This window comes from Alternaria conjuncta (genome assembly GCF_024043145.1).
Source record: "Alternaria conjuncta strain BMP 0040 chromosome Unknown scaffold_3, whole genome shotgun sequence".
NCBI classification, from domain to species: Eukaryota; Fungi; Ascomycota; class Dothideomycetes; order Pleosporales; family Pleosporaceae; genus Alternaria; species Alternaria conjuncta.
Genome location: NW_026250092.1, coordinates 968178 through 987676, shown reverse-complemented (window position 1 = coordinate 987676; position 19499 = coordinate 968178). Strand labels below are relative to the sequence as shown.

The 19499-nt window shown below is 52.9% G+C and overlaps 8 protein-coding genes across 8 annotated transcripts; 3 read left to right on the top strand and 5 right to left on the bottom strand.

Moving 5' to 3' along the window:
- Nucleotides 1–613: 613 nt before the first annotated feature.
- J4E85_002306 (uncharacterized protein) lies at nt 614–1590 on the bottom strand (the record flags this gene model as incomplete). The annotated part of the gene is made up of 3 exons (XM_051466585.1): nt 614–862; nt 926–1356; nt 1416–1590. 3 exons carry the CDS (start codon nt 1588–1590, stop codon nt 614–616), a joined length of 855 nt encoding a protein of 284 aa, XP_051329440.1.
- A 627-nt stretch (nt 1591–2217) lies between these two features.
- Nucleotides 2218–5410, bottom strand: J4E85_002305 (uncharacterized protein; the record flags this gene model as incomplete). Its single annotated transcript, XM_051466584.1, has 3 exons — nt 2218–4899; nt 5005–5262; nt 5312–5410. 3 exons carry the CDS (start codon nt 5408–5410, stop codon nt 2218–2220), a joined length of 3039 nt encoding a protein of 1012 aa, XP_051329439.1.
- A 69-nt stretch (nt 5411–5479) lies between these two features.
- On the bottom strand, nt 5480–6196 carry J4E85_002304 (uncharacterized protein; the record flags this gene model as incomplete). The annotated part of the gene is made up of 1 exon (XM_051466583.1): nt 5480–6196. The coding sequence occupies one exon, from the start codon at nt 6194–6196 to the stop codon at nt 5480–5482; it is 717 nt and encodes a 238-aa protein (XP_051329438.1).
- A 1032-nt stretch (nt 6197–7228) lies between these two features.
- J4E85_002303 (uncharacterized protein) lies at nt 7229–7996 on the bottom strand (the record flags this gene model as incomplete). The annotated part of the gene is made up of 2 exons (XM_051466582.1): nt 7229–7428; nt 7489–7996. The coding sequence occupies 2 exons, from the start codon at nt 7994–7996 to the stop codon at nt 7229–7231; spliced, it is 708 nt and encodes a 235-aa protein (XP_051329437.1).
- A 329-nt stretch (nt 7997–8325) lies between these two features.
- Nucleotides 8326–9053, bottom strand: J4E85_002302 (uncharacterized protein; the record flags this gene model as incomplete). The annotated part of the gene is made up of 2 exons (XM_051466581.1): nt 8326–8544; nt 8604–9053. 2 exons carry the CDS (start codon nt 9051–9053, stop codon nt 8326–8328), a joined length of 669 nt encoding a protein of 222 aa, XP_051329436.1.
- Nucleotides 9054–10099: 1046 nt separating this feature from the next.
- J4E85_002301 (uncharacterized protein) lies at nt 10100–11332 on the top strand (the record flags this gene model as incomplete). The annotated part of the gene is made up of 3 exons (XM_051466580.1): nt 10100–10113; nt 10162–10295; nt 10347–11332. 3 exons carry the CDS (start codon nt 10100–10102, stop codon nt 11330–11332), a joined length of 1134 nt encoding a protein of 377 aa, XP_051329435.1.
- Nucleotides 11333–12521: 1189 nt separating this feature from the next.
- J4E85_002300 (uncharacterized protein) lies at nt 12522–15972 on the top strand (the record flags this gene model as incomplete). Its single annotated transcript, XM_051466579.1, has 5 exons — nt 12522–12827; nt 12879–13036; nt 13088–13676; nt 13724–14000; nt 14051–15972. The coding sequence occupies 5 exons, from the start codon at nt 12522–12524 to the stop codon at nt 15970–15972; spliced, it is 3252 nt and encodes a 1083-aa protein (XP_051329434.1).
- A 981-nt stretch (nt 15973–16953) lies between these two features.
- On the top strand, nt 16954–18077 carry J4E85_002299 (uncharacterized protein; the record flags this gene model as incomplete). Its single annotated transcript, XM_051466578.1, has 2 exons — nt 16954–17501; nt 17558–18077. The coding sequence occupies 2 exons, from the start codon at nt 16954–16956 to the stop codon at nt 18075–18077; spliced, it is 1068 nt and encodes a 355-aa protein (XP_051329433.1).
- Between the last annotated feature and the right edge of the window lie 1422 nt (nt 18078–19499).

Sequence of the window (19499 nt, the reverse complement as noted above, 5' to 3'; positions counted from 1 at the left end):
CGCGTGTTCAGTCGAACTTTTGGCTCTCACGGGAATGTATTCGGGGTATACACAGGCAACCTCATGTCTCACGCAATGCGAACATCGCGGTTTTGCTTCGTCGCACTATCGCGTGTCAGAACGGAGGTGGTAGTACGACGTGCTTCGTACCTTGATCCGGCGGCGTTTGCACGTGGCACAGCCCGTCCGCGATTTCGAGTGCGCTTTTCTTTTCAGGGCCATTGGAACTGGCCAATTGCATCAAGAGCTTGATATTATAGGCGAGGAAAAAGTAGTAGGGAGGCTCTGCGGACGGAGGCAACGCGAACGAGAAACGAAGAACGAAATACGATGAAGCTAGAAACAGGTTGGTGCTAACCCAATTTGTGAACCTCGGCCCACTCGGCGAGCGAGACTTTCCATCCCGGCGACTTCCCCTAAACACCACAACACCTGGGCAGCAGATTGAAGATGCACGCATTCATGTCTATCAAAAATTCAATGCGAGTTCTAGATACATAAGGTTGTCGTGGCCGCAGAATAACTGAACGCCGTAATGATGTTACGCCAAACCCAAACGCGATACCAACGCCCGTAACATCTCGTAGAGTACAGAAAAACAGCAGAATTCCCTTCACGCCCTCTCGTACAGTCCGATAATCTCGCTGTCCAACTTCTTCACAGCCCGATGGTTTGTTCCAAACACGTCATCCGCGCGTACAAAGTGGAACAAGACCTGCACCAGGAACATGGGCAGCGTATCAAAAACGTACATGTACACCTCATGCGAAGCCAGATACCCGCTATGACCCTGTCCAAATTCGATGACGCGGAAAATGCAGCGAGCGATGATTACAACGGCCGCGATGGCAAGGAGTTTGTACTGTCGTAACATTAGTATATCGTTCGTCGACGAGGGAGGAGAGATAAAGGGAAAGCAACTTACCAAAGTCGGCCACGCATACTTCCCATACTTCGGCACCGTGTACCTCTCAGGCGCACTCCTCATCCTGAAATAGAATATGGCACTAACCACGACAAAGAAGCCGAAGAACGCTAACTGCACAAACAACCCCAGCAGCATTATCTTCTGTCCCATATCCGCCATGTCTGCCTGCGCCATCATGCCGCCACCACCAGACTGCATGAGAAACGCAACGACGTCGCCGCATACGAAGATCTTGGTTACCAACGTGGGTCGGATAACGGAAGCGTGTTCGGCGTTTACGAAGACGACGAGGCGGCCGTAGATCATGTAGATTGTTGCGGCGTAGAGCGAGGGCGGGAGGATGATGAAGAGCGATTGCATAATGTAGGGCATTAGTTCGGAGGGGGATTGCGCGGAGAGGTAGCGGGCTGCGTAGCCGATTGTCATCACTAGGTGGAAGTTGTTAGTTCAATGTGCTGTGATATGGAGGAGGGAATGGGAGACGTACTTATTGATCCGATTACAAAAGCTGTGTAGAACCAGGCGCGGCTTCGGATCATTTGGAAAAGGTGGTAGATTGTGCTTAGGCCGAAGAGGACGGCAAAGAGGATGGCGCCGATCTTGCTGGGCTCGTAGGGAAAGAGAGCGTACGCCTCTTTGTCCGTTGATGTGTCGCCTGCCATTGTGATGCTTCGGGGATAAAGTATGGCTGAAGATGCCTAAGAAGGTTGACGCAGGGAGAGAAGGGGCACGCTGTTCCGCAGCACACGAGCAGTTGTCGTAAACGAATGTAAAAGAACTGGAAGTATGTGTTGAAAAGCGACAGGATGAAGACGAACGGAATGAATGTGTGGCTTGTAAAATCCATCATCACAGACATCATTCCTCCTTATACAACTGCGTCCATCGCAAGCTGCACCCAAAAGCGCAAGAGACCCATGTAGTGATCCACTCCGAGACGAATACGCGGATAGCCCTACGAGACGGAGGCTGTGCACTCAGGAACGAGATGCGGGTACCCACTTCGCGTACCCTGAAACCCCTGCATCGCCCTCCCGTTACACTAGATCCGGCGCTACGACGATACGATATACGATGCACGTCTAGAAAATTGTATGCTTGGGTAGAGACGTCTATTCGATACTTCTAAGCCCTCTATGTGACGTTGTCATACCTGCGCCACGTGCCGGAAGTACCGGTCAAAGATTGGCGCGACAATTCCATCATGCTCCTCCACTACCCTGTTACCGCCCTTTACTATCCACTCTTTCGTCTCAATAACGTCGAAAGGCCTTCCACGGTTCCTGCATCTAAATCGTTGTTGACTGCTGAGGCCGCCAGTGCGCATTGTCTATTTCCGCTTGCGTGAGCCCGGCGAAGGCAGCTGCATATTTACTTGCAAGCCACTGCTCCACATGCGACGTGGCCGAGTCGACCACGATTGAGGGCTGGCTTGGTGTATCATCTTCCTGAAGTAATTCTGTGTGATCCTCATGGCCATTGTAGTCCTTGGGCTCCTCTTCGTCTACCGGCGGTTGCGATTGCGCAGGAGCGTGAGGACTCGCAGGTGGCGGCGAGCTATCCTTATGACTATGGTGAGGTTCAGGGACCTCTTCGTCCACCGGCAGTAGCGATTGCGCAGGAGCGTGAGAACTCACAGATGGCGGCGAGCTGGCCCTACGCCTGTGGCGAGTTTCGGCAGCCTCCTCATCCATCGGTATCTTTGTTTGCGCAAAGGAGTGAGGGTCGACAGTTTGTGCGCTCTCTGTGGTGGAGCCTTCGTTCCTTGCGCTGGGCGCAGGAGTTGATTTTGCATCAGCAGCGTCTTCGCATGGCGCGAGGTCCCTGGATTTCTTCTTCTCTGCCGGATGCTCCGATTGCGCGATATCTTGAGGCTCCGCAGGCAGTACCGTCTCCTTGATCGGACTGCTGTTCTCTATGCCAGATGTGGAAGTCGATCCCGCACCCGCAGCATCTTCAGATGGTGTAAAGTCCCCGGATGCCCCCTTATCTGCCGGAACTCCTTGTTCCGCAACATTCTGAGAATCCACAAGCTGTACTGTCTCTTTGGTGGAACCGCTCTTCTCTGTACCTGGTGTGGAGGTCGTTCCTGCGCCCGCAACGACCTTGGACGACACCAAATCCTCGGGACTCCCTTGAATAACTGGTGGTTGTGATTGCATAGTCTTGTGACGGCTCGCAGGCCGTATGGTCTTCTTGATGGACTCGCTGTTCTCTGTGCCTGATGTGGGAGTCGATACCGCGCCGGCAACAGCCTTGGACGGCTTTGAGCCCTTGAAATCCTCTTGCTTGACGGGTGGTTCTGATTGCGCAACAGCTTGAGGTTCTACAGAATGCGCACTCTCTTGGATGGGTTCATGGTCCTCTCTGACGTTTGTGGTACGCGGTTGCGTTTCTACAGCATTCGTAGACGGAGTCGCGTCTCGAGGGGAACTGCGCCCTGTGTCATTCTCCGTAGGCTTAAAAAGCGCTGACCAGGAAGTAGGCTGCCCGCGAGCGGTACTGTTGTGTTCTTTGATTGATCCAGTGCTGCCCTCACCTGGTATTAGAGCAGACAAGCTCGTTATTTTAGATCTGAGATAGTCCGCCCGTACCTCTCTCGATTTCACTTCAGCTCTTGCCCTGTCCAACTGTGCATCGGTAACAGCAGTTGCATAGCCTCTCTCTCTGTACGCATCTTGGATACTCTTGCGATCGTCGGTGCGCTGTTTCTGCTTCTGCTTTGGTCGCACTTTCGCGCGCCCTTGCACCTTTGACCAACTACCCGGGTCGTTCAGAAGACTCTCCTCCATGGCCTTCTTCATGTCATCTTCACTATCGGCATGGAACGCTAGCTTTCCGGCGGACTTCCCAGCGTGTTTCGACGGCTTGGCCATCAAAACTTCGTACCTGTTGCTTGGATGCTCTTGAACCGTCTCTTGATTGGTAGGCGCTTCATCGCTAGGAACCGAATCAGCCGCAGACAAGTGGCCACCAAGGTCACCACCGTCGTTGATAACACTGCTGCCAATAACACCGTCGTTATCCTTGTTGGCGTTTCCAGTAACACTGTCACCACCGTCATCGGCCTTCGCGACAACGGATGGCGAAGACTCCTCCACCGTGATTGAGGCTGCTTGCTTGTTAGCGTCGGATTTTCCTGCCTTGCCATGTTTCTTCTCCCATCTCGATTGCTTCTTTCTTTGCTTCTTTAACTGCTCTGTTGACTGCTTCTGCTCGCTCTTCTCCTTCTCTTCCAGCGTTGAAAAGGGTGTAGGTCCACAAGGTGTAGGCGTAGTCGATAGCTCTCGAGATAAGCGCTGCTTTTTGGTTTGGGGCTCTTCCTGGGGTAGAGCTTGCTCTGGGGATGTGTGTTGTTCTTGAGTTACAGACTCCTCTTGCGGTGTCGTGTCGTCCCTCTGTGGAGGTTGTTCAAGAGACACAGGAAGGTCTTGAGATGTGCACTTCTCTTGAGCAACTGGCAGCTCCTTCTCATCAGGCAGCTCCCCCGATTTGGCACCTTTACGTTTCCTCGGCTTGTTCTTCTTTTTCGGTTTCTTTTGCTCCGCTGCTACAGCTGCTACAGCTTCATCGAGGACTAATGCGTCGAAGTCCATTCCCTTCAGTAGAACACCCTGTCGAGCTTCTGTGAAGAAATATACCCAGGTAGTAATGGTTTCGATTGAGCGTGGTCGAGTAGCGTACTCTGGAAATTTGACTACATCATGGCTGTGGAAGTTCTGCACGAGGCTGTGCCATATGGATTCGCCACCAGGATGCCTCTCTTCGAGGTAATCGAACAATTTCTTTCGAGCTTTCGCGCCATCTAGGCGTAAATCGTAGATGACGTCGATGTTCTCAAGACGAAAGGAATCGATCCAGAGGAATACACTTTCTTTTGTAACCAGAGGTCTAGTATAGATCTCAAGCACCCTCATCGCGTTCCAAAGGTATTGGTCAACGTGGTCGAAATCTGGGGCTTTTATCATTCTCTGAAACGCTGCTATTCCGTCTCGTCTGACCCTTTGGCGAATCTTTGTAGGTGCCTGAACGTATCTGTCGAACGAGGGTTTGTGCAACTTCAAAACCCCACTTACAGCGCACCACAGTACTTCGAATGGTTGGAGATCGGGCCGTTTGCGAGTCAGAAAGAGGATGCAACAACGCATGTCATAATCGAGCATTGCACTCAGGTTTTGCCTAGAGTCTTGATACTCGTGGCTCATCTTCGTGGCCACGCCGAGCTCAAGATCTGCCAGCAGGCCGCGTGTCGCAAATAATGGTATGACACATTTGGTCATATGATCGGGGGGCAGCATGTAGTTGTAAAGGATGGTGTTAGGATCAGGCTTAGCCTAAGGATGAATGTACAAAGTCAGTAAATGTTTCACATACGATGCGTACATGAGGTATCACTACCTTCCATTGAACTTGGTTGTTGTTGATCTCGAAAGAAGCGTCCCAATAGCCCGTACATTGAGGATTGAAGAGTGACATGGGCATTTGACATTTCCGGATCTTTCGGTCCAGCCTTGGAAGACTAGGCAGAAGGTGGTACTTGACCATTGGGTACTATACGTTGTCCAAGTCCCTCGCATCGGCCTCTTCAATAGCCTCTGCTCTCAACTCGTAAAAGTTTAGATCTAGAAAGTCCCCAGAGCCCGGAGCGGCCTGAACGACTGATGATTGTAGCTGCTGAATGGACAATCCGGGAAATGGTGCAGTGGTATCCGAATCATCCCTCGGTTCCAGCGACGGGTGGGGCGGATCTTGCTCGATAGCTGATGCTTGAGGTTGCTCAGCGGTCGATTTGGGGAATGGTGGCGTGTCCGGATTATCCCTCGGGTCCAGCGATGGTTGGGGCGGATCAGGCTCGATAGCTGGTGCTTGAGGCTGCTGAGAGTCCTTGTTGGGATGCGGCTCGATGGCTCCGGCAGGTGTGCGCTGCGCCAACCTGAAGAGCGCATTGCGGTATTTCTCCTGGATCTTCAGATGGGTGAAGAAGTTGACAGGCAGCGGCCAGTAATTGTCGGCGATGTGATGGCATATAGCTCCCTCCAACCAACCCCGGTGGTCCAGTGGGACTGTTTCGAGGCTGTCCACGATAAGCTGACCTATCGGTAGCAGCTTCTGCTTAAGAACCTGAGCGTGCGTCTCGTTGTTGAGGGTCTGATTGTGGTCCTGTAGACTCTCGGGTGTCAACGCCTTCAGTTCCTTCAGGTGGTCGAGAACGGGTGACAGTATTTCGATTATTAGGCTCTTGTCGTCATTTTGAATTTGCGACTCCATCTGTGCTGTGGAGTGGTCGGTATGGCAGGACAGTTCTGTAGGCGATAGGAACCGATTGCGGTATAACTTGCTAAGCCTGAACGACTGGAGGACGGACAGCCTAGGGCCTGAGCTGTGTATGACTGCCGGTAACGATGGGCTATGAATAATCGGTAGTTCGGCGACAAAGGGAGTCACCGGACGTGGTGTTGCTGAAGACGTGGCGGCGGAAGCATCATTGCCATCCATGGTTGGTGGAAAGTCGCCTCCAGCCTCTTCGCTGCGGTAAGAGCGTTCCGAACCGAGTAGCGGCGTAGTGTCACCTATGGCTGCTTCCTCATCAGGAGTTACCACGCGCCTACCAAAGCCCCACCTTATTCCGTGCATATCAGCGTCAGACATTAGTTCACAGCTTCGAGTGATTAGACTGAGGAGAGTGGAAAGAAAGGTCGATAGTGCGCAGGTCACGTATTTAAGCGACATTGGCTTGCTAGTTATGCGATATCGCCGGGCCACGTGGTGGGTCAAGAAGGCGCAAGTCGGAAGGAGCGGTCTGGGGCAGGGAGTCGCGGCTGTGATTGTGACAGTGTTTGTTTGCTCGACGGCCGGACTGGCAAATAGAACTGGTGGGGTCAGAACAAGCAAGCAGCGCGAGGAACGAGTTGGGGAATTCATGAAAAGTACGACAAAGAGAGAGGTAAAGGTGAGACACGAAGGACTTATATGTACAGGTCGGTTCCAGGATCATCTGAGAACAATGGAATGTATGTATACAAATAGTACAATGAGTGTGCTCAACTTCGCGGGCATGTCTCATAAAATCGTTGACTTACGCGCTCATATCTTCGTACTGTGACGTGTCGCTGGCCCTATTATAGCTTGCCTGGAAACAAGACTACCCTCCATGGTTTGGGTGGACCATCGACCTGGAGTCGTTCACAGCCGGATCGTCTAGGCCAGCTCCTAGGTCTTCCAAGGCGTCAATGAACCATCACAGCGTGACCGTTTGGGGAAACCAACGGGACAGTGGTAGGCCCGCTGCTAGTTCGACCATCATCGTCCTTCTCTCCAGCCGATGGGTATGAGCGCCGCCGCAACCTGTCCTACACCCCTCTCTGTCGCAAGTAGGTTGAATTGCGCCGCCGCATTCCTTGTGTCTTGGACTTCTAATCGTATTCCCTGGTCGTTTAGGTATTTGCGAACCGCAGGTGCGAGAGGCACGGTACTGGGGCCGGTGCCAATGATGAGTAGATCTGTCGCTCGCTGTCAGACCACGTTCGTCACGCATTCGTTGCAGGCGATTACAAACGTACCAGGCTTCGGATATAATAACTCCAACACTCCCCAGGCCTGCTCCGGCACCTCCCATTGCCTCTTCGCGTTCAGCAATTTGCCTGTCATTGCATCATCGCCCGTGCCTCCTTCAGCGACGGTGCCCTCTTTCCTACCCTCGCGTAGCCAGGGCTTCCATCGATATGCTTCTCCGCCTATCAAGAGAATGCCGCATCCGCTAATGCGCATCTGGTTGTTGAGCGCGAAGCCATCGCCTGTGCACGCGTCGATGGATGTGGCGGGAGCGACGGTGTTCCGGAGGACATCGAGAGCACTGAAGTCAGTCTGCGTGTCTTCGTCGCTCTTTGGGCCGCGATCGCGCGTTCTTGGAGGTTTGGATTGGAGGAGGGCGGGGCGCGTCGTGTGTAGGCAGCGTGCCTGTTGTGCGGACGCGATCGCCGAGGGTCTGCATTTGGGTAGATTACGACATGAGGCTTGCATCGTACATCTTGAGAATGCACGGGTGCACTGCAGTAGACTTCGTTCCATGGTTGTGATATGCAATTGATTGTTGTGGCGGGTGTATATGTACAGGCCAAAAGTTATGCTAGAGCTGATGATCGATGCTGTCATCGAATCCAAAGAGAGCTCGGACCAGCCGGCAAGCGGGACATCTTTATCCATTGTGCCTCATCCTGCACTCCTTTTGTCATCGCATCCTCCAAGCCATATGCCGCTTCAGTGAACAATGTAACCAGCGTTGCAACGGAATCAACTCCCATGCGATGCGCTCATAAGCTTTTGTTTCATGGATGCTTTTATGCGACCGTCCTTGATCGCGAAGCAGGCAGTGATACTCAGGGGCTCTCATGCTTCCATCAGCGAGCATGTCGGATGTCGTAGTCTTCTTCTTCGTCGTCGGAGTCGAATGCTGACGGAAGATCCTCACAGTTCAGTCCCTCGAACGCGAACTTTTCGGCCAACGTGGGTTTCTTCTCTTCCTTGATGGACACCATCTCGAACGACCTTGTGAGCTCGGAGTTGGTGTTCACTCGCTTCAGTGTCTGCCTAGTAAAGCGGACGGGCGAAGTCGTTGGCTACGAAGATACGAAGTCAGCGTTTGTCTCACACGCAGTTTGTACAGTGATTTCCTTACCTTGGGTCTGGCACCCTGATCGCCTTGCTCGCTCACAGTCGCGATGCTGGTCGATGAGTTCCGCTTGCGCTTGCGAAGATCTGGAATGGGCTGCGCGTTGTATCTGGGGTCTGGCTTTGGCTGGTTCACTCCCAGATAACACCATTCGGACGTCGGAGGGTTGAAGGTGGATGTCATGCCGCGATCCATGTACAGGTCTGAGGCCTTGAGCTCTCCGGTCGGTGTGACCTGCTCGGGCGCTGCAGTGAAGCCACCCCACTGCGAGAAGGCGATGGTGCGGCAGCCGGGAGGCATGATCGAGAGAGCCATCTCCGGGCCAAGAAGCTCTCGCAAGAACGCACTGCTGGCGGATGATGCTTTGCGCGTGAGATGGGAGGGTTGTGGGATACCGCGCTCGTCCGTAGACGGTGCTGTGTCTGTCGCAAAAGGGATATACTCTTGCGCAAACATCTTGAGATGCCTTGCTAATGCGTGCAGTTTCGTGGTTGTCAGACTGAAGTTTCCGGCTCGCAGCTGATCGCAATCTTTTGGACTGGAGGTCGGTGTTTGGAGTAATTGGGAAGTGAGGTCGGTGGTAAATTTGCAGCAGAGCTTGAAAAAGATTTTTCGCCATAAGGGAGTAGGACTACCTGGTGAAGGAGAAACAATGCGGGTGGCTGGTATGGACGGCCCATTGTCTGTTCTATTGTCACCCACGGTATGTGGTCGCCTTCACCTGCCAAGCCGACCAATAAGAGCAGGTCGAGATCAAAGCCATACCGCCGCGTTCACTTTTCAGTGACAGGATTGTCAGTCGCCGTGGGATATTTGGAGACTCGTGGGGAGTTTATAAGAGAAAAGGATGTGTTGTGAGACAGCGATGTGACTGTTTGTCGTATGGGGTGGAAGCAAACTGCCACGCCTGACGAGGCAGTCACTGGCGCCTATTGTTTGCACGCGTCGTCGCTGCACACCACGACGCCGGGCATGGTCTTGAATGTAGAACCGCTTGAGGTGAAAACACGCAACACTGTCAGTCACTGCCCCCACGCCGTGGTTCTCGCATGCTGGTGTCTATGCAGCGTTAGTACGATTCACCCAGGGGTACTAATCTCTTCGTTCATAACTTTAGGGAGCAAGGACCTCTTCGTCGAGCCTACGCGGATAATGGCCTTTTGCCTACTGGAATTAAGACTGGCAGACGAGTAGGACGCAGCAAGATGGGAGGGGAGGACTAAGGATTCCGCCTGAGTGCCTAGAGTTTAAAGGGCACCTCTAGAATCGAATCCGTTTCTGAAAGAAGAAGAGCGGGGTCTTCCGAGAGGTCTGCGCCCACGAGACGGTGTAGGCATAGTGCGTCATCGGTCACGGGAAATCGCGTCACGCTCGTGCGCTCTTTCCGCGACTAACAAATGCGCATTTCGCTGCCTGTTCTCGTTGTTTACCCAACCCCGCTTGACACCTACCTGAAGACTGCGCTCCGCTCTCTACAGGTTTTTTCAGGTTCAACAGTGGAGATGCCTTCCGACGCGTATGTACCTTCACATATCGCCCTACACCTTAGCTGACCGATATACAGAGGCAAAGGCCAGAACTTCCAGACAAGCGACGCCAAGAAGGGCAACAGCAGTAATTCGGGTGGCAAGACGTTTGGCGATAAGACCAAGTTCGAGCCCATGCTCAATTGCTGCCAATTCCTCGAGCTGCCTGCTGGTATGTCCCTCTTTTGCCTATATAGCGCTTTGGTTGGCTGACTATTCGCAGAAATCCGCAATCGCATATACCACTTCGCCGAAGAAGGGGTATATGATGACGACGATGATCTAATACGACCGCTTCTGCTCAAGCGTTCTAAGGTCGCAAGTGACAGCACTACCGTGCCGCATCTACTGAGCACGCTGCGTTACCGTGCGCTCACTCAAGTCTGCAAGCAGATTCGGACGGAGTATCGGCCTATGTGGCTTCGTCAATCTCGCTTCTGCGTGGAACTCCCAACACTCGCTCATTTCATCAACGCATACTACCCCAAGGTCGCAGATTACCAGCACGCTCCAAAGCTTCTGCTAATATCCTGGGACCACGGTCAGCTTGGCGATGAACTTGAGGAAGGTTACGGTGGGGACGAAGAGTCTATGGAGGACGTCCTGACAAACATCACCCTCCTGGCCCGCCTACGCGCACACTGCCCAACCTTTACTGTCAACTTCGCCTCCCGTCAGGTACTCGAAGACGATGTGCCCAACGTAGAGTGCTTCGAATGCGGACACAGCATCCATTGTGGATGCGACATGGACTGCGATCACGAGGACACTTGGGGTGAAGTGCTTTGGCAAATGAGGTGGAGTTATGGGTATCTCGACGCACTGGATGCCTTCCTCGCCAACACCAACGAAAATTGGCTGAAGATGCTTCGCAGTACCACCAACCTACAACCTCGTGTAGAGTTCACTTTTCACGTATACACCCAGCGTCTCACTATCTACATTCGTTTTCTGAAAGGCCAAGCTCCCAAGGGGTTCAAATTGAAGAGCATGTACAACTCTGCTCTTGGCTTCCTCAATCACTGGGGTATGTTGGATCTCAAGGCTAGCGATTCGATCGACTATGTCATCGGCGAAGCATCCGGCAAGTTCACGCGCCACGATGGCGAATGTCCTAGCTATGTCAGCACCTACAACCAGATCCACCTCGACAGTTCCACCATCGCTGTCTGGAAGAAAGAGAAGGAGGCCAAGACATCCGCGGCTTGAGTCTTTGTGAGTTGTGCACGATATACATCATTATGGTGCATATCAACCGTAATAAATGGTACAACGACCAGATGGCTGGTGTTTTGTTGTATCAGACATGGGAGAAGGAGACGTTCATGTGTACACTGGTCAACCTCACTTAATGCAATGCATGCCGTCTGGCTGATGAATATATTCATGTCTGGTCTTATTGCGTGGAGTCTTCCTGGGCCTCGACTCATTTAACGTTCTTATCGTGAACACTGGGTGCAACGTTGGAATACGAGCTCTTTCATACTTTCCACCGATAAGTGGCGCCCCGCTCGGCCGCTTGAGCCGGCCGAGCTTTGGCGCGTCCTGCACAACACCGCCGTCTCGCCTTGCAACATGTCTAGACAGTGTGCATGTTGCATAACCACTAAAGCTCAGAGTATCAGTATCGTTACGAAAACGCTGAAGATGTCGCAATGATGCCGCTGAGCTCAATGAAGCACCCCGTCACGCGAAGACGCGACGATCGCCGTGTGCACTAACTCACGAACAGCGTTTGCGTCGATGTTTTCCCGTCTACTACCTCAACGAGCAAAGCTTGACAACTCAGAGAACATCAGTTCATCAGATGCCGAATCTCCAAGACGTCTGATGAACCGTTGGTGCTCTCAACAACAGACGCTGCGCGTGTTACGGCGTGGCGCGGGGTGGACAGGCCGTTGGCCCTGCGCCTCGGGCCGTCCGGTAGACAGTTTCTAGACAGGCAAAGGCTACTGCGTACTGTGATCTGGCTAAGTCGCGCGCAATATCTCTCGGTCACCAGTTCGCACGAGGCGCAGCGTCGGCATGCTGTCGTGCTCCCATGCATCACGATACAGGAGCCTATCGCGTGGCTGGCACAGCCGAGCTGAACACAAACTCGCTGACTACGGACAGTGTGACGCCCAATCAGACCACATTGGCTGTAACTACATCACCAAAGGACTCTGTATCCCTGCGGAGTCAGCAACTAGGCAGCATTATATGGCAAGGCTCGGTCGAGGGCTGCCATGGGAGGCCGACGTCCCTAGGCTGACATGCCCTGCGCTGTGTTGCTACCCGTGTATATGTAGCCCAGCTCTTTCCCAGGAATGAGCAGCTGAATCCAAGTCCTTCGGTCTTTCCTCCTCGTTGGAAACCAAACATCCGGTCTTGTCACCACCCTAATAATCTTGCGATGATGGCCTCCGATACATCAGATTCTCTGCCTATTCCTCAGCCTCCCCCACACCTATTCGTAGGCAACTTCGCTGAGATCGATCCGAACGACGCTCCAGGCTCCTTCCAACGACTTGCGGATATCTATGGCGAGATCTACCAACTCCAGTTCCCGGGGCGCGACGGCAAAGTCATCGTTGTGTCCTCATACGACACTATTAACGACTGCTGCGACGGTGACCGGTTCGAAAAGCCCATTAATGCTACTCTGGATGAGGTGCGAGCTTTGACAGGAGATGGCCTGTTCACAGCTTATCCCGGCGAAAAGGTACACTTGTCATGTCTGCTATGATAGTAGATGTACTAATATACGCACTAGGCTTGGGGTGTCGCTCATCGGCTGTTGATGCCCGTGTTTGGGCCAATGGGCATCCGAAAGATGTTCGACGGCATGATGGACATTTCGACGCAGATGCTACTCCGGTGGGACCGTTTTGGCCCAGATCATGAGATCGAATGCGCCGATGACTTCACAAGGTGAATATCATCCATTTCATACCAAACGATGTCATTACTAACTACTTCAAGGCTGACCTTTGATATGATCGGGCTGTGCGCGTTTGGCTACAGGTTCAATAACTTCTACAGCAATAGTGCGCATCCTTTCATCAACCAAATGGTGGAGGTTTTGGTGGAGTCTGGTAGACGAGCCACACGCACGTCTATCGAGAACAAACTCCGAGTCTTCGCCGAAGCCCATCGTCAGGATAACGTGAAGAAGATGCATGATCTATGCGACCAGATTATCGCTGATCGAATCGCTCATCCTCAGCCAGATGCCAAAGACCTTCTCAACCCCATGCTTGAGGCAGTAGACAAGGAGACTGGAGAGAAGATGACGAAAGAGTCTGTGCGGTACAACATGGTAACCTTCCTGGTTGCTGGCCATGAGACTACAAGCGGGACTTTGGGCTTCCTGTTTTACCACCTGCTCAGAAACCCAGATAAATATCTGAGAGCTCAACAAGAAGTTGACGAAGTCCTCGGAGACGGTCCTTTAGAGCTGAAACATATCCCGAAGCTTGAATACATCAAGTTCGCAATCTACGAAGCGTTGCGTTTCCTCGGCCCAATTGCGATCAATGGAAAGCATGCGCTGAAACCAACGAAAGTCGCGGTAAGTCCATCTCATAGCTACTATAGTTAGCATCTAACGATTGTAAGGGAAAATACGAAGTGCAACCGAAAGACATGATCCTGATGAACCTAAAGGGACTTCATCATGACCCTAAAGTGTATGGCGATGACGCGGACGTGTTCCGACCCGAGCGTTTCCTGGACGGTGGCTGGGAGAAGCTTCCACCGAACTCATGGAAGGCGTTTGGTGATGGTATGCGCGCCTGCATTGGTAGGACGTTTGCTGAGCAGGAGATGATCATGGTTGTCGCACTCATCCTACAGAAGTTCCAAGTTGAGCTCGCGGACCCCGGATACCAGCTCCGTACGTGCTTTCATATCCTTGAGTGTGACCGCGCTAACCTTGTGTACCAGATGTGTCGGTCACAATTACACAAAAACCAAAGGACCTCAAGATCAAGGTCCGCAGACGTCCTGGACGCACAATGGCTAGCCTGGGTGGGACTGGAGGCGGCGCAACCATTACCAAGGAAGCCAACGACAACGGACCTGGCAAGGCCAAAGAAGCGAATGTACCTAGCAGGGATGCGAAGCCGATTACCATACTGTACGGATCGAACGCCGGCACATGCAAATCCTATGCCGAAGACTTGGAGACCAATGCCTCCCGATTCGGGTTCAAGGCGAACGTCGCCAGTCTCGACTCAGCTACTGAAAACATCCCCAAAGACCAGCCAATCGTCATCATCGAGCCCTCATACGAAGGCAAACCAGCAGACAACGCGAAGAAGTTCGTCGCTTGGCTTGAGAACAATGCGACATCCAAGCTGCTTGAGGGAGTTCAGTATGCCGTCTTTGGGGTCGGGAATAGCGACTGGACCCATACGTACCATCGTATTCCCAAGCTCACCGACAAATTGCTGGAGAAGATGGGGGCTAAACGCTTCACAGACACTGGTCTTGTCAATGTGAAAGGAGATATCATGGGTCCCTGGGAGAAGTGGTCCGAGCAGATGTGGAATGATCTGCGCAAGTCGAGCGGCACCACCACTGAGGTACTTGGGGGGCAGTTACAGGCCGATATCACGCCTCCAAAGTTTGCTACATACCTCGGAGGCAAAGACATCGGCTACGGTGTAGTGAAAGCCAACAAAAGCCTAGGTGGCGGCGAGGTCGGTCTTACCAAGAAGCACATGGAGATTGAGCTACCGCCGGGCACATCGTATCGCTCCGGTGACTACATCGTCATCTTGCCGATGAACAGCATCTGCAATGTGAGGCGAGTCATGAAGCGCTTCGACTTATCTCCTGATGACAATATCGCCATCACGGGCACCAGCAAGACTTTCATCGCGACCGAAGCTCCAACCTCAATCTTCGATTTGTTAATGACACGTGTAGAGCTAAGCACGCCCATCTCGCAAAAGCAGCTGCAGACCCTTGCCGAAGCCACATCGGAAAACAAAAGGGCCAAGCTGTTAGAATTAGCAAGCGACGAAACATATAAGAACGAGATCATACCCAAGCGCTACAGCATTCTGGATATCCTCGAAGACCACCCTGATTGCAAGCTACCCTTCGCAGTCTATCTCGACTCGCTAAAGCCGCTATCTCCCCGCCAATACAGCGTCTCGTCTTCGCCCCTCGCAAATGTAGACTTCATCCAAACACCCGAAGGAACTACCGCCCAGCGTTTGATTGCCTCTCTGACCTACGACGTTCACGACGAGGCAGCATGGAGTGGAGATAACCGCCGCTTCCACGGTGTTGCATCGACATACTTAGCGCGTCAAGAGCCAGGCGAGAAGATTCGTTGCTTTCCGCGTCCAACGAACATCAATTTCCACCTGCCCACCGACCCGACTGTACCCATCATTATGGTTTGCGCAGGCACAGGTCTCGCACCAATGCGCGGCTTCATCCAGGAGCGCGCAACCATCAAGAATGCCCGCAACGCTAAGGTCGGACCAGCGATCCTCTACTTCGGCTGCCGTCACTTCGAAAAGGACTTCATCTACTCCGATGAACTCAAGCAATGGGAAGCTGACGGTGTAGTCAGCGTACGCGGCTGCTTCTCGAAAGTCGCCCCCGAGGGACAGAAAGCGCAACGCGTGCCGGACCGCATGTGGGACGAGCGGAAGGAGCTAGCTGAGCTATTCGGGGAAGGTGGCGCGAAAGTCTTCATCTGCGGTAGTGCGAGTAAGTTGGCCAAGAGCACCGCGGAGATGTGTATGAAGATCTATAGGGATACTTTCCCGGGCAAGACGGAAGATGATGCTCTGGAATGGCTGGAGAAGGTCAAGGAGACCAGGTACGTGAGTGATGTGTTTGAGTAGGGACCTCGGGATGCTCCAGCAGCACACTAGGCTGTTTTCGGCATAGGGATCGCGCATTTCGGTAATGTATCTACGACATATTCTTTTTACGCACCTAGATAGATCGTGAATGATTACTTTCGCACTACAATCGACTCGTTCTAGAACACAGTGCGAAACCTCTCATTGACCCCATCATGAAAGCGATGAAACAAAATGGCTGACCTTGGTACCTTGGCAGCGGAACAATATGCACAGATGATCGCGGCGGAGAAATACGCAGCCAAGAAAGCACCCACGGAGTGTATCAACCCGAGTAGATGCCGTCGTGTGATGCGCCTAACGGCTGTTTTGCGGGGGAAGACGCACCCCGAACGATCACTTAAACTGTAACCAACAGGTACAAGGGCAGAGATGCACCGAATTGGTTGTTGCATACAACGCACAAAATCATGTGTGCAGTAGAGCGGAAGGTTTACGCAAAAGAGACAGGCACTTAGCGTTGCTTGCAGGTACAATGTTCCGGTCTCGTACAGTGGTGGAGATTTCCCTCGCTCGTCCCAGGGTCTAAGTAATCTGTCGAGCTTGCTATTTTCTGGGGATAGCTGAAACTTCGAAACGAAAGTGGCGCGCGCGCCAATGGCCTTGGGATGGCATGGTAGTGTTTGAAATGCCTGGTATGATAGGTGGTATATTCGAAAACTGGTGTTGCAATTGATCGGCAGGACTGCGGCGAGGGCTAGGGATGAGAAACGCGTGTGCCTGACACGGCCAGATGGTTTACTCATAGTCTTCGCTGTTTTGCATCTTGCTCCGAACTGGTAAGGTTGGTCCGATGGATGTCATATCGAGGGCTTGGTGTCATTTGGAAGGGAGGAGTGCGGGAGTGGAGCAGCGCCATGGCCTTTGGGTTGTATAAGGAGTGCGCATCTCGTCGGTCTAATAGCGGCGTCAACCACATCGCATCTTCTCCTCATTCTTCGATTCACCTGAGCGATCAAGATGGTTCATTTCTCTGGTCTCACGGCGGTGCTGGCGCTTGCCTCCCTCGCCTCCGCTCAGTGTGGTTCCGGCACTCCCGACGCGAAAGTCACTGGCTCCGGCAGCTCCTTCACCGCGACCAAGGGCTCAACAAACCTATACACCGGTTCCGACTACCGTCTAGCTATCCAGCGCGCTCTCGATGGCATCAGCAGTGGACAGCGCGTGTCAGTTATCGCATCCGGTAACATCGGCGCTAGCACCATCACCATCACGAGCGGAAAGACGTTTGAAGGCTGCGGAACCATCACTGCAGCCCCCAAGAGCGGAGGCGGAAACATCGAAGTGACGAACCAATCCGGCGTCAAGATCCCCTACCTCACCATGGCCGGCTCGACGTACTTCGGCATGCGCTTCTCCGGCACCAAAGACCTCACCCTAGGTACCATCAACTTCAATCTCAAAGAAGGAATGGGTATCCGTTTCGACCGGGACCGAGCAGCCAACACAAACGTCAAGATGGGCACCATCACCTGCAACGGCGGCACATCGCACTGCGTCGAGACATGGTAAGGGAATGACTGCAAAACTGCACGCAAGACGTACGCTGATTTCATATCTTCAGGAACATCGACAAGCTCGACATCGGCTCGGTAGTCGGCAAGAACGTCGGAGAATGCGGTCTCCTTCTCCAGAAGGTCACCAACGCGAAGGTCGGCACCGTGGACTGCGACAACTGCGGCGCTGGCACTGGCTACGCGGCTCTCCGTTTCGCCAACGAAGCCGGAAAGGTCAACGGCGGATACGGAACTAACATCTACGTCAACCGCGTCAAGGCTCGTGGCGGCGGTCGCGGCATCTTCTGTGTATCTGCGTCTGGAGGTGCGGAGATCGGTACGATCGATGTCGCCAACACGGGCAACAACGCGATTTTGCTCGAGAACTGCTACAATGTCAACATTAAGGCTGGTACTGTTAGTGGTGGTGGTGAGGTTCGTCTAGCGGCTAGGACCGAGTTTGCGAACAGCAGGGATATTGCCATCGCCTTGAAGGTTGATGGAACCAGTGTGACGGAGAACCCGTGCACTGTCAATAAGACCAAATGGAGCCTCACCGGAAACGGGGCGAGGAAGATCTGCACATAGGTCCTTCCCTGTTTCCTCATTAGGAGCATCTCGCGGTGCTGACGGACGGATTTGGACGGCGTGTATTCGCAACTTCATTGTATATATTGACAATCTCGAGTACATATAAATCCTCATTCTTAAGCACTTTCGAGCAGGCGACATGGTTTGTGATTCGAGCAATCGTGTTCACGATACTGGAATGAAGTTGATGCGGAATCCGGGTCGATGGCTGAAGCGAAACCTGATTTTGCATGACACAAATAGGCACGTAGGCAGCGCAACGCGTCAAGTGCAGTGTAAGTCATGCATCAGCTACCACTAGAAAGTCATACACGCCAAGAAAAGGCGGACAAATTCGTTGGGGCGAGGGCTTACGTGTGACCGAGATTACTGCTACCATATTAACCAACCGCTGTCAACTTTGAGTACCACAAAGCTGAGCGGGAGGGTGTACCTCGCTTATTACCCAAGTTCTGTTTCCAATGGGCTTCATCGCGCGAGTGTAGTTGCGACTAATAGATGTTGCGTTGGCCCCAAGCGCCTCGCGAGCGGTCGTAAGCCGAGGGTGCGAAAGGGGGTGTGTTGCTGAATACTAAAACCAGCCCGAGTCGCGTCTCCTCGATTGTCCAGCTCTTCATTTAGTCCATCATTTCGTGATGTCGCGCAGAACCTTCTCTTTCATATTTCTGTTGCAACTCGCTTGCTTGCAGCCTGTAATGGCAGCCTGCTACTGGCGCAACGGCACGGAAAACACAAACAGTGCGTACTCGACACAACTCAACAACACCCAGGATCCTCTTAGCAACATTTGCTGTGCTCGTTGGGATAACTTACTGAGGAACGGGCTGTGTCAGAATAAGGCTGACGGGGCCATCTGGCGAGAGTCGTGTACGAAAAGCAATTGGGGGGAAGGAGGATGCCAGGAGCTCTGTTCGGACGAGGTACGATTCATGCAAAATTCTTAGTAGGCCATCAAAACTGACGACGGTTAGGATTCTTTACAAAGAAGCAAAGATACCAAGGTGACACCATGCACCGGTGACGTTGATTCGTTGACCTGGTGTTGCGGTAACACTACTCAATGCTGCACGGATGGGAGCACAACACCGCGATACACCATAGCAGCGCAATTTGGGGACCCCATACCCACCCTGACGTCTTCATTAGGCTCTTCTTCGACCGCATCTTCGATCGCGTCGTCCACGGTATCGTCGTCTCCGTCGAGTACGCCAATAGCCACTGGTGACAGTGAGCTCTCTACAGGTGCGAAAGCTGGTATCGGTGTTGGAGCTTCGATTGGAGCCATCGCCTTGATCGGATTAGGCATATTCATCGCTAAGGCGCTGCGCTGGCGCAAGAAGGCGCGGGATGCCCCTACGCCTTATGTTGCACCTGAAGAACAGCCATCAAAAGAGATTTATCGATATGAGAAGGGTGGCA